This window comes from Balaenoptera ricei, chromosome 18, assembly GCF_028023285.1.
Source record: "Balaenoptera ricei isolate mBalRic1 chromosome 18, mBalRic1.hap2, whole genome shotgun sequence".
In the NCBI taxonomy this organism is placed as follows: Eukaryota; Metazoa; Chordata; class Mammalia; order Artiodactyla; family Balaenopteridae; genus Balaenoptera; species Balaenoptera ricei.
Genome location: NC_082656.1, coordinates 22017345 through 22034682, shown reverse-complemented (window position 1 = coordinate 22034682; position 17338 = coordinate 22017345). Strand labels below are relative to the sequence as shown.

The following is a 17338-nucleotide window of genomic DNA, read 5'->3' as shown; positions in this document are numbered from 1 at the left end:
TGTTGTAACAAGTAAACATATATGTGTCATAAATGCCTGTGGTTGCATTGTTTTGGTTTTGTTGTTTTATAAATCAGTCACCTGTGACTTTTAGATTCTTTTGATGTTTCTCTCCAGTAATCATCAAACTTTATTAATAATTATTTCTGCACACAGCTGTATGTAGTCTTTCCTTTTTCTTTTTCTTTTTTATTGGAGTATAATTGCTTTACGATGCTGTGTTAGTTTCTGCTGTAGAACCAAGTGAGTCAGCTGTACGTGTACATAAATCCCCTGCCTCTTGCGCCTCCCTCCCACCCCACGCCCCACCGCGCCCTGCTTTCCTTTTTCTTTCCATGGTGGTTTCTTTAAAAATATCTATACGTGGATAGAAAAGATATGCAAACCTCAAAGCAGTTTTCTTAGGATGTCTGCATGTATATTTAATTTTAATGTTTTTTTAAAATAAACCTAAATAAAAATTCATCAAATGGTATGGCACCTGAAGTAAATGCTAAATGTTGTAGTCCTTTGTAAAACCACATTAAGTCATAGAAGGTTATCAAACTCAAGCAACCATTGAGGTTAAAGTTGGTATCATTCAACAATTTTAAGAACCTTTAAAATTAGTTAATAAATCTCTTTTATAACGAGGCAAAATCAGTAGGGTGAAATTTTTTTTAAAAATCGGTAAATTTGCCCAATTTTACACTTTAATGATGTAGAAAAATATGTGCTAAAGATTCTAGAAGGCCATAGTCAAAATTACTTTTGAAAAGTTGGGCCTTTCTTCAAAAAGAAATTTACAAAATTAACTAGATCTTTAAAAAAAAATAACTAGTAAAACTTGCTTTGAAATGTAACTGAATATTCTGGAATCCTTGGTTGGGAAAAACCTGCTGTACTGTTAGGTTAACTGTGTTATATTTTATGCTAGGGAACGGTTCTTTAAGACAGATAATAAAGAAGTATAATTGTCTAACTCTTTAATATCCAGTTCAGTATTTTTTCTAAAATAAGTAGTAATTTAGATAAATTTAGAATTGCCATATTTTACATACAGAATGCTTAATATTGTATAGTTTTTGCATTATTGGAAAGATTTAATTAAATGTAAGTTATTTGTAATAGCTTATAAGACTTCTATCAGTGACTTTTGTTTGATAGAAACTCTTGAACTATTGTGTATCTTTGCAAAGAGAAGAAGTGGGAATACAGTCACCTCTTTATAAATTAGGCAAATTTAAAATTTCATCTTATGAATGGATAAAGAAGATGTGGCACATATATACAATGGAATATTACTCAGCCATAAAAAGAAACGAAATTGAGTTATTTGTAGTGAGGTGAATGGACCTAGAGTCTGTCATACAGAGTGAAGTAAGTCAGAAAGAGAAAAACACCGTATGCTAACACGTATATATGGAATCTAAGAAAAAAAAAAAAAGTTCATGAAGAACCTAGGGGCAAGACAGGAATAAAGATACAGACCTACTAGAGAATGGACTTGAGGATATGGGAAGGGGGAAGTGTAAGCTGTGACAAAGTGAGAGAGTGTCATGGACATATATACACTACCAAACGTAAAATAGATAGCTACTGGGAAGCAGCCGCATAGCACAGGGAGATCAGCTTGGTGCTTTGTGACCACCTAGAGGGGTGGGATAGGGAGGGTGGGAGGGAGGGAGACGCAAGAGGGAAGAGATATGGGAACATATGTATATGCATAACTGATTCACTTTGTTACAAAGCAGAAACTAACACACCATTGTAAAGCAATTATACTCCAATAAAGATGTTAAAAATAAATAAATAAATAAATAAATAAAATTTCATCTTAGATATTTCCCTCTGCCCAGCACATCTTCCTTTATCCCCACCCCCTTGGTGTTTATTCACAGAAGCAAATTAATTTTAATATTAGCTTAGGCAAAATAAGATTAGGAAGATAAGTCTGCTACAGAAGTAGCCATTATATATTTCAAAGCTAAATACAGTGGGAGGGGGAGAGGGGGAGGGATGGACTGGGAGTTTGGAGTTAGTAGATGCAAACTATTACATATAGAATGCATAAACAACAAGGTCCTACTGTATAGCACAGGGAACTATATTCAGTATCATGGGATAAACCATAATGGAAAAGAATATAAAAAAGGATGTATATATGTATAACTGAGTCACTTGGCTGTACAGCAGAAATTAACACAACACTGTAAATCAACTATACTTAAATAAAAAATATTAAAAAGCTAAATACAAATAATTTATAAGTTGCATGCTGTTTTGGATAGTCCATATTACATTTCTGCTTTATTTGCAAGATAATTATGATTCAGATACTCAGATTTTAACCTTGACTGACATCATTTCAATTTAAGGCATTTGACCATAATTTATTAGACAGGGGTATCTTTAAGAGTATGGTATCATATATTATTGCTGACTGATTTTAAATTGCTGATAAAACAGCTGCAGTGATTATTTTGATCTTGTAGATTTTGTGCATGAAGCTAGAAGATAAAAGTCCCAAGAAAAACTCATTATATGTATTTTTAAACTAATAAAGTTGAAGACTGCATTTGCCTGGAGCAATTTAATTCAAAGTAGATTCTTGTATCTTATAGTATTCATCACAGTATTAAGCATGCATTTGTCAGAAGTTCTGTTCATGTCTAAGTTGAAAGCCTAATTAATGTAAATGTGCATTTTTGTGCCTGTTCTTCATGGTTATGTCATGAAGGTACCTTTACACTGGATAAGATAATAACCAGTGCTTATGGGAAGTCTGTGATGGGTGAGGCATTTTACATGTAATTTAGAATTTAAGCCTTATAAATGCTCTATCAACTAGTCATTATTATCTCCATTTTACTGTTAGGATGTTGAAGTTCAAAGAAGTTAAGAGTCTTGCTTATGGTCATGTAAGCAAATTAGTGGAAGTTAATTGAATTTGAACCCAAGTCTGACTCCAGAGCCCATGTTTGTTTCACTGTGCCATATTTTTTTCCTATGAGGAAAAATATGTCAGTTCTGTGGACTGTATAAGTCATAAAAAGTAACCCCCCTTTTCAGCAAACCTGATATGTGAAAATCTAGATTTGCCAATATACAAATTTGGGATATTCTTTATTCTTGTGAGATGATTCATCTCATGTTCTTTAAATGACACGACATGACATTTAAAATATTATTTGCTTTCCCAAAATTCAGCTGTTTTACTCAACATTTTAAGAATACCTGCATTGTGAGATTTTTATCAAGTGAGGCAAACCTGTATTTTGGTATTCTTTATTTAGCATGTTCTTCACGAATGCGTGTTTTAAGCTGTAACACCAGGTTCTAGGTGTTAGAGAGATAAGTGGCCTGCAAAAGCAGACATAGTTCCTGCTGGCTCTGGAACTGGTATAGCTGGGTTTCAAATGTTGGTTCCACCTTTACCTCTCAACAACTGTATGATCTTATTAGCAGGTTCCTTAGCCCTCTTAGGCTCTTTCTTCATCTGTGAGAAGGAAAAAATAATAGTACCTTTCTTAGGGTCATCGTGAGAATTAATTGAGATAATATATGTACATAGCATGGTACCTGGCATGTAATAAAACAATAAATGTTACCTTTTTATCATCTTAAAAATAGCACTTGAAATATAAGTAATTTTCTTTAAAAAAAAATAACTGAACAAGCTTAATTGGTATCATGATCTTCAGTCTGGGATGGTAGTCATCTTTTTTCTATCATTTGAAAAGTCTCATAAGTGTTTCCCTTCATTTGTTCTGCACACTGCACACATTTTAGAAATATAGTACACCATAAGCTATGTGTTTATTTTTAATATTTTAAGGCAATGCCAGAATCACTGTGTGGTGTAATTCCAAATACAGGCGTGTATATGTTTGGCTCATGGCAAGTACAGTAACCTATTTTTTATTACCTTTCTTCTGAAAAAGAAGATGACAAGTCACTTTGTGATTTATTCTTTGGAGCAATATTTACTTATGAGAAAAGATTTGAGGAAGAAATTCTTCATTGACTACAAACAAAAATGTTATGACAGCTTCACTCTGACTTACAGTTGGCATTTTGTATGATTTCTTGAATTTTTTGAATGGAAAGTATTTCTAAGTTGTTTTTTTTTTTTAGATAGTGAAATTTAAAAACTAGATATTTTCTGTACACTTACAATATTTAGGCACTTGAATATGTAAATACAAGTGCAAGTAATTTTGAATTTTAAAAGGTACATTTATGAAAAGTTACATAAGAGTTATCAATCTAGCCATATTTCCTTGTAGATTCCTAAATTGTTTTAGGATATTATGATTTATCAAAAGCTTGAGGAAAAATTAAATGCATTCCAGACACGATTTTTTGAGATGTACAAAAACACGAGTGACAAATTTCTTTAAGTAATGGTTTCCATCAATAATTTTGTTATAACAGTTAAATTTTCTTTTTGTGAACTGATGCAAAAACTTCACTTATAATACTTCTAAGGAGATTTGTTCAGCTGTATTTCCTGTAAAAAGAGATGTCAGGGCTATTTTTATTATCTGTAATGAAACCCTGTTAGTGAAAATCTTGCTTTGACATTAAATCACTACCCTTTTCTTCATTACGAAGTCTAAATGCCAAGGAAAAGTCAACTTGTAAGCTGGAGAGGTATATAAACAGTTCAATTATAGTGACTGCTAAAATAGATTTTACTATTTTTTTCTGTTTTCATAGTTCTTTTAGATCTTGATTAAGCCATTTTTAAGTACATAAGAGAATTTGATGCTTTAATAGAAACATTTTTTTCTTCTAATACAAAAAGAAGATTGCGTGGTTAATGTGGAGATTTTTGTTTTTAATGTGAATTTTTTAAAGGACTTTTTTGTACAAGAGGTTTTTAAATATTTCTTTTAGTATAGTATGTACAGCCAACATTTGTATTACCTCAGATGTTGTAATGGGAAGTCAGGTATAGTTCTGAGAATGAATATTAGCTTTGCTGAGTTTTTATGTGTAAGCAAACTTTTGGCTTATATGCTAACTTATGTAACCTCAGTCAAGATTTTCGGAAATATTTTGTTGAAGTTTATTAAAGTTAAGATTTAATTATCAGTTTTAATGGTTAAATTTTAGAGGAGCGAATTTAAGATGTAATTTGTTCTTAGAAGCCAAAGAAAATAAGTGGCATAGAAATAAATGATTTAGCTGTTCTTTGGGAGGAAAAAAATACACTCACGTTTAACGCTACGTTTCTAGATTATTTAATTGAGATAGCCATATATAAAACTTAATTTCTAAAAATAACTAATTATTTAGCATGAAACAAAGAAATTACCACAACTCACTGAGTCTGAGGTTTAGCATCAAAAGAGGTGCTGAAAAGAATAAAGTTCTTTCATAAGGATGTTTAGTGATGCTCATCTAATATTTTTGAGCTTGAAATATGAATAGATAGGACGATTCTGAAAATGAACTCTTTAATTATTCTAATGCCATGTACTGTATTGAGACCAAGTTATCCATGCTGTGTTGGAGCTCAGCCTGCAAAGAAATGAATTGGCTGATTTTTGTCATTTGCAAGTCCAGCCAGGGTTACTGCAGCCTGCCAGTTGACCACATCAATGCATAATTTTGTGTGAGGTCGTCAAAAGGTACTATTTGTTTTAAAAGTGACACATTTAACTTTTTACTATAATTATTAATACAAGCAAAGAAGTTAGTAGTGCTTTCTTTTTTTTTTTATTGTCATCAAGCAGTTTTCTAGGAATTTGCAGCAATATATCAATTCAGCTGTAATTCTAGTATGAAATACAGAAACTATGAACAAGCTTTTGGTGCCTACCATTAAAAATTAAATCCATAGCTTTAATTCTTACAATCTCATTTTGTTTCACCACAGCTCTGTTTTAGTAGATCTGCACATCTGTCTTGCTCTCAATGGTTAATTTTACCAGTTCAGTTTCTTTGTAGATTTTTGCCATAAGTAGAGAGGATTTAAAATCTTACAGTCCCTTAAAGTATTTTATTACCATTTACTTGAAAGAACGATAGATACTGTACATGCTTGTTCATTGTGCAAATACTCAAGACATTCTGATTGAAAGACAGCTTAAGGAAAAACAAATAGCAAAAGCATTCCGTCTTTATTTACAATATGTAGAAGATCACTGTTTTCGCTTTAAGTATACGAGTCTGATCAACAGGAACACCCTAGAGAAGGACATCTTTAGCAATAGGATTTACATACCGTTAGCTCACAGTAATTGATTAGCAGCAGGTCTCTGAGTACAGAGCTAGCTGGGCACGTTATTTGGGATGCCTTTGATGCTGTGGTTTTCCGAAGCTTGCTGGCTGCATGCTTGTTGCCTTTGTTCGTGACACAGGTAATTACTTGATAAAATGAAGTGCATCGCTGTGAACAATCGACCCTTTGGAGCAATCCAGGCTGGTCAGCAGTCTAAAACCACACTTTAAGGCCATCATTATGGCCTCGAACTTAAGAGTTTCCAAGGTGCAGACAAAGGTGTTGTCTTCCTTCAGTACAAGTCGAGTGCCATTTTCAGACTTTATGAAGTATTTAAATTGAATGATGTTTGACGATATTGAAAACTCCTCTGGAAAGCCATCCAGCCTGCTTTTGGACACCAGAACAATGCGAGATTTTATTTTTGATATGAAATCAGGAGCATTACAGAAGATTCTCAGTCCTTGTGAGCGATCATGGTTATCTGTTATTTCCAAGAAAGTAGTCTCCCTGGGTGTTAGCTGTTCTTTTTCCCACCTGGACTTCACTTCCTCCGCCAGTCCCTTGAGCTGAAAGAATTCTGCTTCTTGTGCGAGAAGTTGATTTTCTCGAAACCCTTCTGGCAGTAGAAGTTCTCCATTTCGTAGGAAGTTTAGAACATGCCTGAAGAGGAGCCCATCCCTGTCTATGAAATAATGACCGTCGGCATCAAATGGGCAGAGGATTTTTCCATTTACTATACCTTCAAGGAAAGTGTCTGGGTACTTGGTCAGTGTTTGTTTCTGAGTAATGTATAAGTATCCACCAACGTTGAGGGTCATCAGGGTGGATTTGCAGTTCTTTCCCTGGTCAGCGTCTTCCAGGCTGTTGTGTTTCCCTTCATACTCCTTTTCTTTTTCTCTTCTGTTTATTTTACGCTCCATTTTTGAAAATGCTATTTCAGCTTGTTCTTCTTGGCGTTGAGATTTTTTAAAAAGAAACACTACCACACAAACACGCCTTTATTCAGCCCCAGCCTGGTGATGGAATGGAAATGCTGGCAGCGTTGCCTGTGCTGTCAGCTCGGTTTTGCAGTAGGTGGCGTATCAGCTATGTATGCAGGAGCTTTCTGGAGTAAGAGGGAAAAAAGATAATTTGCATTTAACTATATCAGGGCAGGAACTCGCTGTGAAAAGGTTTTCATGTGTATTCTTTGAAGTAATGAAAGTTACTGAATAAATTGAATTTCCTATTGGCAGTTAAGCAGTTACATATGTTTAACTGTCCAGCTAAGTGTGAATTTTTATCCACTTCTAAATGTCTTTTAAGTTATTAATCAGGCAGGCTTAATATTGAATAATAGTGTCACCTTTTGGAGAATAATGTATGTTGAATTAGTATCATTGTTTAAAGTAAATCATAAGTAGGAAACCCAAAGAGAAAGGACCTAGGTGTATAGAATTTTTTCTCCTAAAAAAAGTCACACATTTCACAAGTGGTGTAGTCATTTTAGAGACACAAGTGAGAATATTTAAACCTGTTGTTTGTGACATTGCACTTGAATTTAATTGGATTTGCATGTGATTCTGCTTTGTGGATCTTTAGCAAGTGAGAAGAAATTTTCTTCATGTTCTGTAACAAAAGTCTCCGTTATTTTGGCTTTTTACCCTAAAGGTAAAAAATCAAATATACAGGTTTTACAGTAATCTTTTTTTTTTTTTTTTTGGGTTAAGATTTCCTATGCAAAATTCATAAGCTTGTTTCACCCTAAACGTGCTTCACTGCTGAACAAAGACTTGGACTGCTGTGGAAAATACTGTAACCGTGTGTCTGTGTGTTTGTGTGTGTGTGTGCGTGTGCATGTGCTCCCTCGAGAAGATAACAGAGAGACACATTCAAAATACCTGCTGTAAAATAGTGTCATGGGCCAAGTTAGTTGGGTTTCTTTTGCTGCTGTTGGTTTTTTTTCAGTGTCCACATAGGGGGAGAGAAAAGACCAAAGCCTAGCTGCCATTTTTTTTTTTTGGACCTGGAACTGTGTGAATGTGGTGTTTTTTTTCCCCTTTCTTTTTTTTTCTCCTTCTGCTGTAACTTGCCTTCCAAAACATTTTAGGGATCTTGAGTTTTCATTTCTAGAATTTAAAGACCCAGTGGTAAGAAATGTGAGCATTGTCCCCAGTACACTATTATTTGGCTGATCTACCTGCTAAATTATTCTGAGGAACTGCATTGTCCTCAGAATTAGACTTTAGATTTTGTTAAATTGATTTATATTTTTATTACATTAAAGGTATTTGAAAGTTTTTCAACTTTGTGTTGATAGAAATATTGGTGCAGATTCTTCTAAAAATGCTTGCCTTGCATTTTCTCTAAACAATGTTAGATTTTCTTCAGATATAAAAATTTTACTTTTTTTTTTTTTTTTAAATTTATTTATTTATTTATTTATTTTTGGCTGTGTTGGGTCTTCGTTTCTGTGCGAGGGCTTTCTCCAGTTGCGGAGAGCGGGGGCCACTCTTCATCGCGGTGCGCGGGCCTCTCACTGTCGCGGCCTCTCCTGTTGCGGAGCACAGGCTCCAGACGTGCAGGCTCAGTAGTTGTGGCTCACGGGCCTAGTTGCTCCGCAGCATGTGGGATCTTCCCAGACCAGGGCTCGAACCCGTGTCCCCTGCATTGGCAGGCAGATTCTCAACCACTGCGCCACTAGGGAAGCCCAAAATTTTACTTTTAATTATAGTGCATTTTGAATTTAGTATTTACGTATCATTGAGCTTATCAAAAGTTCATTGAAATTAAACTAGGAATCTAAGACATAACATTTTTAGGGCTGAGTTTTTGCTTTGAGACCATGAAATTGAACCAAAGATAAGATTGCATTCTCGAGAGTTTTTAGTGTTTTATGTAGAACTTTACAACTTGTTAATAGTAAGCCAACATTTCGACTAAAGCTTCCTCTCAGTACTGCATCATTTAAGAAGAGTTTACTGTTATATTCTAACAATTTCATGTGTGTTGATTTTGTGGTTTTGGAATCAGGTCTTACCTATGGCTGTGACTTTTTCTGAAATATTGAATAGATTTGGGGGGTACAACTTTAGAAGCGGAATCCTTGTGTTAGTAGTCATTGCACATGAGTAGCACCATGGAATGGCGGAACCAGCAAAGGCTTGCCAGTTTCATTTGCAGTCACACCAGAATCAATAGAACATAACTGTAGTAGAGTGGTGGAGACTGTGCTAGAATTTTCTTTGTATGTTTAAATAAAGTGATATCGTTGAATTCTACGTAAGGCTTAGTCTGCTTCCTTATGCACTGTTTGGCCTGTTTATAGATGCCTTCCTGGGGGAGCCCTGAAGCTAGTGCTGCTGGAGGCTTTGCTGCCATGGGGTGGGGAGGTGAGGCAGGACTGGAGGAAGTGGGACTACCGATCCCTTCAGCCGTCACCCCTGGGGCCACCTTACACTTGCTGACTTGCTCACTTCTGCTTTCTGCTTTCTGGTTTTTACAATGACTGGTGTGTGTCCTTTGTTTCTGCTGGCTTGCCTTGACAGACTCTGAACCACCCCATCATGCGCCTCTAACCCTTGACCGCTCTTTCTCTTTAGACTTCACTCTGATGTTCTTGGCTTCTGCAAACCTGACCTGTACGATTTTTTTGCCAGCCGTGGCCTGGCAGCAATAGTGTAACAGAAGCCTTGTCTGACTGGAAGCCGCTAAGAATCCATAGGACTGACTGGAAGCTGATAAGAATCCATAGGACTTTTCTTTTATGTCCTATTGCTCCCAACTTGCGGTCTTAAAGAAAAATGGTACCCAGTAGGTCCCAGCTTCTCTGCATTACTCCACTCCATCCCCGTGAAAGCAAGATGATTGCAGTTTACAGAAATCACGGGGCTTTGTTGATCATTGCTGCTGTGGTGGTTCATATGCCCCTTAGGAGAAAGCCAGCTTGTCTTCTTTTTAGTCTATTTTAAGCTTATACTTACCTGCTTTGGGGGCTGTAGGGTGGGGAGGGTCATGTCAATCAAGTCCACACATCCCTAAAACTGTAGAAATGGTGCTTCAATCACTATTCCAAGGCAAACATCCATGGTTTATGTGACTACATTTCTCTGCCTCACTGCACATACAAACTGGAAGTAATCAGTTCAGTGGTTTCAGCAGAGGGGCTTAACCTACACATCAAAGATTAGCTCGCTTAAATCCACTTGACCACTAGACTTGAAGATTTCATCCGCTTTGCAGGCAGAAAGATTTTTTTTTTTTTAAAGTGTCTGTCATAGACATCTGTAATCACACATATAAAAGAGCCCTTCAGTCAACTTTGAAGATTTATTTTCTCATATATGTATATATCTATGTCTGTTTCTTACTTTTTTCATCCAACTCTGTGTTTTGAATTGGTTCACGCTGCTGTATATGCATCTGTTTTACTACTTGTGGATGGCACACGGTACTTCACACTTACGCACCCAATAAATGTTGTTTTTGATTTCCTACTGGTGGACACCCAGGCTGCCTCAATCCCTTGCTGTGATGAACAGTTTCAAGCATGTCCTCTTATGGGTGTCTTTGGAAATTTGAGGGCTTGCTGGCCATGTTCAGTTTCACTTAGAACTGCCAGATGACTCCCGAGATCAGCTCTATCAGTGCACTGTCCCACCAGCAGTGCTTGTGGTTTCCTGTTTCCCCACATTTTTTCCAACACTTGGTGTTATCTGCCTTTCTTTTTTTGTTTTGTTTTGTTTTGTTTTGTTTTGTTTTTTAGATTTCACATATAAGTGATATCATACAGTATTTGTCTTTTTCGGTCTGACCTATTTCACTTAGCATAATACCCTCCAAGTCCATCCATGTTGTTGCAAATGGCAAAATTTCATTCTTTTTTATGGCTGAGTAGTATTCCAGTGTGTGTGTGTGTATGTGCGTGTGTGTGCGCGCGCATGTGCGTGTGTGTGTATCTTCTCTATCCATTCATCTGTTGCTGGACACTTAGGTTGCTTTCATATCTTGGCAATTGTAAAGAATGCTGCTATGAACATTGGGTGCCTGTATCTTTTCGAATTAGAGTTTTCTCTGAATATATACCTAGGAGTGGAATTGCTGGGTCATATGGTAGCTCTGTTTTTAGTTTTTGAGAAACCTCTATACTGTTTTCCACAGTGCCTGCGCCAATTTACATTCCCATCAACAGTGTATGAGGATTCCCTTTTCTCCACATCCTCGCCAACATTTGTTATTTGTGTTCCTGTTGATGATAGCCAACTTTGAGGACGTAAACAGTGTCATTGTCAGGTTCTTGTTATGAGAATATTCATTGGTTAGGCCCAATGCCTAACCAAATTTTAGCAAAACCTTTCCACTATATGGTGATGTTAATCTTGCACTGTCTGCATTAGGCAGAATTTATCCCAGGCCAATGGGAATTCCCATCTTATCTACCAACTCTTGATGGGAAACGAGGTCATTGTCATCAACATTATTGATACAGAACATGATCATAATATATGCTTGCTCCATTTATATATCAGAGATATTCTTCTGCCATGGAAGGAAGTGGAACCTTACCAAGAAGGTATCTCTCTTGGTTGGAAGATATAAGATTTGATAATTCCCCTAGACTCAACAGATCACTCCTTTCTGAAATTTCCTTGGAAATTTCCTTGGAAAATTTTTCCTTGGAAAATTTCCTTTTCAAGGAAAAGGGATGGTCTCAGAAGCTGCCTTTATTAAAAACACTGGGCTTCTGTTTCTTCATTCTCTGCCTCTACCAAATCTTTTTGGTTATTTTCACCTGCATACATTAATGCCTGTTTTCAAAAAAAGATTATTTCCTATTACCTTAGGAAGAAAGTAAAACCAACTACAGAAAGAGCAGTAGCTGTCAATTTTCACTTAAACCTGGCACTATGTCTCTGCCCTGGTCTTTTGCAGATTTTTTAAGGCTTATTGATCTGGGTCTTTCTTCTTCACTTGAATTTGATACCCATCTACTTGATTCTGCAGTGATATCTTTATCTGTTCATTTTCCAAAATCTGGCTAACCTTTGGCCATCTGACTTTCATGTCCTCTGATTCCTTTTTGCCTTGATCTTCCTATACCTTTCACAAGCTGAGTTTCTCTTTTTTAATGTGTGGCTTTCTTGTTCTTCATAGCCTCCCGTTAATAGCATTGAATGTGAGAAATAATCGCTTTGATATTCAGCTGTAATCATGTTACTTTAGCCTCTTTTTTGGTGTTAAAAAATATAAATAAATTACACAGTGTAATGTATTAACATATTTTAAGAATCAAGGATTTTTCTGTGTTAATCTAATTCTATTTGAACATCAAAACTTTAGTTTCATTTTGAAATATAAAATTTTTCTGCAAAATTAGATGTTGTGTTGTACTGGGCTTGCATCCCCACAAGTACTACCTCACTACCTTATGGAGCTGACTGACCACAGTATCTCACCACCTATGCAGAGTGCTGAAGTCCTCCTAGGACACATTCAGTATAGCTTTTGGCAGGAAGGTGATGTGGATGTGTAATTCCAGTCAGATGAATAAGCTTGTAAATGTTTTGCAGTGTTGAACTGAGTCTTCACAGAAGCCCAGGAAACTTTGCTGCATCAGCAAATTTTTAAACCTCACTTGAGGAGTGTAGAAAAGATGAAAACACTTTGTATCAAAAGGAGCACAAATAAAAATGACAGACTAAATGAGAAGTTCTGACAAAACTCCATTCCACGTTTCTTTGCTTTTCATTACACAGGTAATCTTGAAAACAATTTACAAATCATATTAATTCATATTTTAAATGTACTTTGGGAGATGAGTATTTCAGGGAAACCTGTATTTTATAATTCTGTAGGCAGAAGTCATTTAAGCTTTTAAAAATGAGTTTGCTTTTTTTTTTTTTGAAGTGCAGACTATGCATTATTATTCACTGGAAAATTTTATTGTAACTAGATGAGCAAAGCACTTCTATGAGCAATCAAATGAACACTGAAATTATATTGCGTAGAACTCATTTTTATAGTGCTATTTGGCAAAACGCAATTTTGCCTCCTCTTTCAGAAGGAGATGTTTTAAGTTAATAACCATTGTCTGCAATCTCAAAATGAGGGACATGACTTTGAAAAGTTGTAAAGTTAATATTGTTATGAAATCAGTAACCCAAAGAGTCTCTGCTGCTGATGCTGTGCCCTACCAGTGTCCCTCCTGTTATCATCTTGTTTTTAGTTTCTCTTGTGTCTTCAGTGATGACATGGTGTGGAGGAGAGAGGGGGTCCTGAACAAGCAGGACAGGATATGATGGTTCATAGGAGGAAATGGAGTTTCTTACACAGAGTAGAGTGATTGCAAATCAGGGATGGAGAAGTCTATCATATTGCACACTTTTTCACATTTAACATTTCTGAAATAAGGGTATGTCTTAAAATCATTGGCTTGTAAAATTTTCATGGTAGTGTTTTGTCTTTCTTGGTGGCACATAAAATGATGGTGACTATTACAGTTGATGGTATCTTAGATTTGATGAAGTATTTGAGCAGTTCTGTAAGCTGTTATCCCCATACCACCAGAAAATAAAATTAACAGAGATACAGGAAGAGGAAGAGATGTGGGGGAGAGGAGGAGAGAAATATCAGGGCAGTAGTTCTCAACCCTGGCAGCTGCATATTAGAATTATCTAGCGAGGTTGTAAAAACACCTCTTGCCCACACAGTGCAATTAAGGTAGAATCTGAGACAGTGGGCCCAGTAGTTTTTAAAAAGCTTCCCAGGTGATTCTTAGGATCAAGCAGAGTTGAAGACCTACCATATTCAGGAAATTGATGAGCTCAGGAAAGTGAACTTATCTCAAAGGAGTTCTTAATGATGAGGGCATAATTTCTACTCTGTAGTTATGAGGATCACTTACTATTAAAGTATCTTGAAAATTGTAAAGAACTAAACTAGTATGTGGTATTACTACTATTCCTAAACATGGTGAAGAGGACAGGAGTTATTGAGGATGAAAGTAATGAAACTTGAATCATATTCAGTTGATTTAAAAATGTGTCATAGGATTATCTATATTAATATTGTATCCCTCAACTATATTACAGGCTTTCTAAGTGCAGGGGGGTCTGTATTTTTTTTTCCTTTGTACCCCTCATCACATCTAGCACAGTGTTTGGCACTATTTAAGTGTAATGTAGCACTATAGCAAAAGTCTTTTCTCTGGGAGACTTAATCTTTCCTAGAAGGATTTGTTTTTCTATCCATTTAATCACGTTTGCTATTGTTTTTGAATTCTCTCTAATTTCAAATGCAACAGCCAAAGCTGGATCACACCCTTTGATGAAGGTCTAACTAAGACAAACTATCACAGTACTATGATTTTCCTTTTCATTTATTATTACAACACAGCATTACTTCATTTTTTTAAATAAAACTATATTTTATTTCTGGGTTTTATTCAACGTCTTTTTTTTTTTTCTTTATCCATTTGTCTATTTTTTGTTAACAACCTTATTGGAGTATAACTGCTTTACAATGGTATGTAAGTTTTGCTGTATAACAAAGTGAGTCAGCTATCCATATATCCCCATATCCCCTCCTTCTTGCATCTCCCTCCCACCCTCCCTATCCCACCCCTCTAGGTGGTCACAGAGCACCAAGCTGATCTCCCTGTGCTATGTGGCTGCTTCCCACTAGCTATGTATTTTACATTTGGTAGTGTATATATATCCATGCCACTCTCTCACTTCGTCCCAGCTTACCCTTCCCGCTCTCTGTGTCCTCAAGTCCATTCTCTACGTCTGCGTCTTTATTCCTGTTCTGCCCCTAGGTTAGATTCCATATATATGTGTTAGCATACAGTATTTGTTTTTCTCTTTCTGGCTTCCTTCACTCTGTATGAAAGATTCTGGGTCCATCCACCTCACTACAGATAACTCAATTTCATTTCTTTTTATGGCTGAGTAATATTCCATTGTATATATGTGCCACATCTTCTTTATCCATTCATCTGTCGATGGACACGTAGGTTGCTTCCATGTCCTGGTTATTGTAAATAGTGCTGCAGTGAACACTATGGTACATGACTCTTTCTGAATTACGGTTTTCTCAGGGTATATGCCCAGTAGTGGGATTGCTGGGTTGTATGGTAGTTCTATTTTAGTTTTTTAAGGAACCTCCATACTGTTCTCCATAGTGGCTGTATCAATTTACATTCCCACCAACAGTGCAAGAGGGTTCCCTTTTCTCCACACCCTCTCCATTATTTATTTTTTGTAGATTTTTTGATGATGGGCATTCTGACCGGTGTGAGGTGATACCTCATTGTAGTTTTGATTTGCATTTCTCTAATGATTAGCGATGTTGAGCATCCTTTCATGTGTTTGTTGGCAATCTGTATATCTTCTTTAGAGAAATGTCTATTTAGGTCTTCTGCCCATTTTTGCATTGGGTTGTTTGTTTTTTTGATACTGAGCTGCATGAGCTGCTTGTATATTTTGGAGATTAATCCTTTGCCAGTTGCTTCGTTTGCAAATATTTTCTCCCATTCTGAGGGTTGTCTTTTCGTCTTGTTTCTGGTTTCCTTTGCTGTGCAAAAGCTTTTAAGTTTCATTAGGTCCCATTTATTTATTTTTGTTTTTATTTCCATTTCTCTAGGAGGTGGGTCAAAAAGGATCTTGCTGTGATTTATGTCATGGAGTGCTCTGCCTATGTTTTCCTCTAAGAGTTTTATAGTGCCTGGCCTTACATTTAGGTCTTTAATCCATTTTGAGTTTATTTTTGTTTAGGGTATTAAGGAGTGTTCTAATTTCATTCTTTTACATGTAGCTGTCCAGTTTTCCCAGCACCACTTATTGAAGAGGCTGTCTTCTCTCCATTCTATATTCTTGCGTCCTTTATCAAAGATAAGGTGACCATAGGTGTGTGGGTTTATCTCTGGGTTTTCTGTCCTGTTCCATTGATTTATATTTCTGTTTTTTGTGCCAGTACCATACTGTCTTCATTACTGTAGCTTTGTTTCCTTCATTTCTTTTTCATTTATTTCTGATCTGATCTTTATGATTTCTTTCCTTCTGCTAACTTTTGGGGGTTTTTTGTTATTCTTTCTCTAATTGCTTTAGGTGTAAGGTTAGGTTGTTTATTTGAGATTTTTCTTGTTTCCTGAGGTAGGATTGTATTGCTATAAACTTCCCTCCTAGAACTGCTTTTGCTGTGTCCCATAGGTTTTGGGTCATCGTGTTTTCATTGTCATTTGTTTCTAGGTATTTTTTGATTTCCTCTTTTATTTCTTCAGTGATCTCTTGGTTATTTAGTAGCATATTGTTTAGCCTCCATGTGTTTGTATTTCTTTTTCCTGTAATTGATATCCAGTCTCATAGTGTTGTGGTTGGAAAAGATACTTGATACGATTTCAATTTTGTTAAATTTACCAAGGCTTGATTTGTGACCCAAGATATGATCTATCCTGGAGAATGTTCCATGAGCACTTGAGAAGAAAGTGTATTCTGTTTTTGGATGGAATGTCCTATAAATATAAATTAAGTCCATCTTGTTTAATGTGTCATTTAAAGCTTGTGTTTCCTTATTTTCATTTTGGATGATCTGTCCATTGGTGAAAGTGGGGTGTTAAAGTCCCCTACTATGATTGTTTTACTGTCGATTTCCCCTTTTATGGCTATTGGCATTTGCCTTATGTATTGAGGTGCTCCTATGTTGGGTTCATAAATATTTACAATTGTTATATCTTCTTCTTGGATTGATCCCTTGATCATTATGTAGTGTCCTTCTTTGTCTCTTATAATAGTCTTTATTTTAAAGTCTATTTTGTCTGATATGAGAATTGCTACTCCAGCTTTCTTTTGATTTCCATTTGCATGGAATATCTTTTTCCATCCCCTCATTTGCAGTCTGTATGTGTCCCTAGATCTGAAGTTGGTCTCTTGTAGACAGCATACATATGGGTCTTGTTTTTGTATCCATTCAGCCAGTCTATGTCTTTTGGTTGGAGCATTTATTCCATTTACATTTAAGGTAATTATCGATATATATGTTCCTATTACCATTTTCTTAATTGTTTTGGGTTTGTTATTGTAGGTCTTTTCCTTCTCTTGTGTTTCCTGCCTAGAGAAGTTCTTTAGCATTTGTTGTAAAGCTGGTTTG

The 17338-nt window shown here is 36.0% G+C and overlaps 2 protein-coding genes across 2 annotated transcripts in view; one reads left to right on the top strand and one right to left on the bottom strand.

Annotated features, from left to right (window-relative positions):
- The window catches only part of GTF2F2 (general transcription factor IIF subunit 2), a 142637-nt gene that overhangs the window by 54787 nt on the left and 70512 nt on the right, over window positions 1-17338 (top strand). The gene's annotated exons all lie outside the window — the stretch shown is intronic.
- On the bottom strand, window positions 6355-7134 carry KCTD4 (potassium channel tetramerization domain containing 4). Its single transcript, XM_059903184.1, has one exon. It carries the CDS (start codon window positions 7132-7134, stop codon window positions 6355-6357), a length of 780 nt encoding a protein of 259 aa, XP_059759167.1.